The sequence below is a fragment of the Silene latifolia genome, chromosome 1 (assembly GCF_048544455.1).
Source record: "Silene latifolia isolate original U9 population chromosome 1, ASM4854445v1, whole genome shotgun sequence".
Lineage (NCBI taxonomy): Eukaryota > Viridiplantae > Streptophyta > Magnoliopsida > Caryophyllales > Caryophyllaceae > Silene > Silene latifolia.
Window position 1 is genome coordinate 60061761 of NC_133526.1, and position 4353 is coordinate 60066113.

At 37.3% G+C, this 4353-nt stretch overlaps 1 protein-coding gene across 1 annotated transcript; it reads right to left on the minus strand.

The window, feature by feature from the left end:
• Positions 1-636: 636 nt before the first annotated feature.
• LOC141647807 (protein FAR1-RELATED SEQUENCE 5-like) lies at positions 637-3694 on the minus strand. The gene is made up of 2 exons (XM_074456145.1): positions 2479-3694; positions 637-644 (listed from the first exon to the last, which is right to left on the minus strand). The coding sequence occupies exons 1-2, from the start codon at positions 3692-3694 to the stop codon at positions 637-639; spliced, it is 1224 nt and encodes a 407-aa protein (XP_074312246.1).
• Between the last annotated feature and the right edge of the window lie 659 nt (positions 3695-4353).

Here is a 4353-nt window from a genome sequence, read left to right on the forward strand (position 1 = left end):
AGTCAAGTGTAAAAGCAGTGGTTTAGACTGAGTTTTTTCCAGTGTTATTCTACCATTATTCTGCTGTTATTGCAGTATTACTCCGCATAATAAGCAGCTACTCTGCTGTTATTGTACTATTAGTCTACACTTATTCTGCTGTTATTCCACTAGTTTAATTAAGGTTTACAAACACTATCCAATTTCTACGAAGAATATGCATTTTTTATTCAACTGTCAATGGCTGTTTTTTCTCAACTGTGATTATATTCTTATTGCACCGTTATTCTGTTGTTATTGCACTATTATTCCGCATAACAAGTAGTTTATTCTCACATTATTGCGGTATTATTCCACAAAAGGACTATTTTATTCTCTTTGTTATTCCACTTTGTTAGTCCAAAGATTATTTTGTTAAAACTATTCATTTTTATTCAAGTGTAAATTTAGTCAAGTGTAAAAGCGGTGGCTTAGACTCGCTTTTTATTCCACTTTGTTATTCTACCATTATTCTCATTTATTGCAGTATTTATTCTGCATAATTAGCAGTTATTATGTTGTTATTGCACTATTATTCTGGCAAAGACTTTTGTTATTCCAACATTACTTAAACATAGTAGTAAATAGTACTTAAAGATAGTACTTACATAATAAACATTAACGATCTAAAATATTAAAGCCATTATTTTTAAAGCAATAAATATTTTAAACATATTTTAAAGCAAAGACCACAGGCCATCATCATCGTTAGATTTTTATATCTTTATTCTATTCTTTGACGCCTGCGCGCCGGTCCTTGGACAATGCTCTAAACTTCCACCGACTCATCCTGAAAAGGGTTTTTGTATGCTTCCATAAGTTCCATTGCTTTTAGAACTGGTGTCCAATCGCCAGAGATTGAAATATCGACTTCGTGTAATACTTCCTCGAGCATTCACACCAAAGAATGAATTGATTGTCCATGTCGGCTTCTGTGTAGTTCCTATTTTTCTTTTCCTTCAACTGTCTACGCATACGTTCATTTTGAAATTCAGCAACCTTCAACTGTGCCTTAACATTGTCGACCTCTCTTATTAAGGCCTCTTCACGGTTTTCTGCTGCCTCTAAATTTGTCCTTGTGTCGATCAACTCTATCGTGAGGGACTCTATCGTCCGTTTCGCTTCATCGATTTCCTCCCTTGTCGGGGACCTTCGGTTATCGTCGATTCGTCACTCATCCCGCAAACATTGGAAGTATGAAACTTTTTGCATTATAAAAAGATGTTTAAAATATTTCAACCAAATTAAAAGCAAACCAAAGCAAAAGAAAGAGAATTACCTTTTCTCGCAAAGATCGAGTATAGTGTTGACAGATAAGAAAAATAAACATCAAAGAAAAATAAAGAATAGAAAGATAAGAAATTACCTTTTTGCAGAGGAGATAAAGTTTTTTTTTTGGAATGGACTTTTTCGTGTGTGTGTTTGTTTTTTTACTCGAAATAGCAGTATTTATAGGGGCTTGGGGAATAGAAACAGTTTTTCTGTAATAAAGTATAGAAACATAAGAAATTACCTGTCTACCAAAAAAAAAAGGTAAGAAATTACCTTTTGCAGAGGAGATGCAGAGTTTTTCCTGGAATACAAACAGTTTTTCTGTACTTATTCAGTGTGTGTGTGTGTTTTTTTTTTAACACGCAATAGCAGTATTTATAGGGGCTTGGGGAATACAAACAGTTTTCCTGTAATTATATTAGATTAGGTTAGGTAACTGTTTTTAATAAAAACTGAAAAGTGGAACTGCTTTTTATAAATATTACTAATCTGTTATTATTCAACTATTATTGTAGTGTGTAATTGCAGTTTTATTTTGTGGGTGGTTTGTGAAAAAACAGTCAGATAATATTAACAAAAAATTAAAGTAACTAGTATTAATTCTCATATAATGTACGTCTCACTTTATTATCTAGAAGAAACATTTTAGGTTAAAATGTAATTCAAACAATGACAAATAGTAAAAGTCTTTGACATTTTTAGGCGAGGTCTTCATCGTAGCCGCTGTCTTTTGCGTCTCTTTTGTCTTTGTTAGTTCATGCATCTGATTCATATTCCTGCAATGTGTGCTTAGTATTTAGCAGCTACATTAATAGCAGAATAGCAGTAGAATAACATTAATAGCAGTAGAATAACAATTAGAGCAAATTTAGCAGCTACTCTGTTGTTATTGCAGACACTATCCACTTCCACAAAGAATATCCATTTTGTATTAAAAAATAACAACACAATAATAGCAGAATAGCAGTAGAATAACACAACAGCAGCAGAATAGCAGAATAACACCGGAATAATAGGGGAATAACAGTAGAATAAGAGGATAACATTAGAATAATAGGAGAGTAATAGTTCAGATTCATACCTCTTCAGTTTCTGATTCTTCTTCATCATCGTCATCAGAAAAGGGACTTTTAGCAAATGGAAGATTACAAGTTCTACTGTTGTGGTTCACCCACTTCTTGCAGTTACCGCATCTTTGCTTCCTCTTTTGTGGCTTGCTCTTGGCCTTTTCTTTCGACGACCTTAATCTTTTACCACTGCCCTTATTCTTGGCCTTGTTTGGCGGTCGAAGGTTAATATCATTTGAAGCTGTGATGCCAAGAAGAGCCTCGATTTCCTGGTTTTTAGTTTTCGGTTCAATTGGTCCTGTGATGTTCTCCCTGAACTGTGTCAGGGTTTTCTGCAGTTGCTTCATCTGTTTAACCGTAGCATAACTGTCCATCACCCCGACAGTTGCATAAATCTCAGACCAAACCTTTGACATCTCAGCTTTCTTGATGTCAGCTTCATCAATGTCTTCTATCACCTTTCCATTTTCATCTCGGACAATTGGTCTGTAGGATTTCTTTGTCCATCGAGCAAGGACATAAGGGTCAGGTATCCTGTGTACCTGCCTACCATTCCACACCCACAGTATATGCCGACAGACAATGCCATGCCTCTCAAACAGCTTACATGCACATTTGCTCTCGTTAGTTTTGGTGTTAAATTCAACTCGGAAGCTTCTGTGCTTCAGTCCATCACGAACGTCATGGTACTCCACTGCCCCTACTGTTGTCAAACCCCCGACCCTCATGATGCATATCGCATGTTTGACTTCATTCTGAAAGTCCGCAAAGATAGGATGTGTGTAGACAAGTGAGGCATGCATCTCTACCTTCATCGGCCCTACTTTCTCGAGCATACTATGCTCATTGGCATTATCCATCCTCCTTTGTGTATGCCTTTGCTGTTCTATTGCGGAATTGTACCTCATCCAGAACTCGACAAGGGTTCTAAAGTGGCTTTCAAACCGCTTGAAATAGCTGTTTGATCTTTCGGATCTCTGGGTTGTTTGCAACAAACAACCTAGAGGCAGATCCCGAAAGTATGCCGGTATCCACTTTTGTCTAATTGCAAAGACATACTTCAACCACCGGTTGCTTTGCATACCATGTGCTTCAATAACAGTTTTCCAGTTCTGTCCAAATTCGCCTGGTTCGAGTTCGACATCCCAAACAACGGGATTTATGTCGGTCATAAATTCCGTATCATTGCAGATTGCCCTTCCCACTTTCTTAGGCATTTTCTGCATGATATGCCACATGCAGTACTTGTGCACAGAATGCTTAAAGACATTTGGGCAGGCCTTTTTAATTCCAGGGCACTGATCTGTAATTACACATTGAGGTTTCTGCTGCCCCATTGCTTCGAGGAATTTTTTAAAAATCCACTCAAATGAATGCTGACTCTCGAAGTAAAGTAACCCAGCTGCAAAAGTTACCGTCTTCTTGTTGTGGTCTACTCCGGTGAAGGGAGTAAACACCATGAAATATTTGTTTGTCCCGTAAGTAGGGTCAAACGAGATCGTGTCTCCATATAACTTGTAGTTGTTTATCCCTTCCTTATCAGCCCAAATAACCTTCGTCAAGCATTTGTTCTCATCCTGATCATAAGCAAAATAGAACCCCTTTGTTTCAGCCAGCATTTTGAAATGCCCAATGAACATACTAGCATCCTTATCCCCAATGTAACACTTGATATTTCGTTTGAAGTTTTTGAAGTCTAGCAAAGAGGCACCGATATTCTGATAACCATTTGAGTATTCCTTGAGAATTCTGAAGCTCAATGTTGGACCTATGTTGAGCTTAGTATGATCAATAATGGTCCTCTTAATGTAGTCATGGACGTCCCTTGAGAGCTTTTGGAACTCTCTGTTTTTGACAGAGTAAAGAGAGTGATTGTGAACGTCTACAAAGACATCGACAATATACCCAGCCGGTCTGTCGTCTGTTTTTTCACAGGTTCTCAACCTCATGTGCGCCTTAGCCACACCTTGTCAGAGCATGCTTCTTTGGTTGTCTA

What these genes read in the sequence shown, in the direction of transcription:
- LOC141647807 (XM_074456145.1), bottom strand. Translation starts at nt 3,694, where the DNA reads ATGGGGCAGCAGAAACCTCAATGTGTAATTACAGATCAGTGCCCTGGA.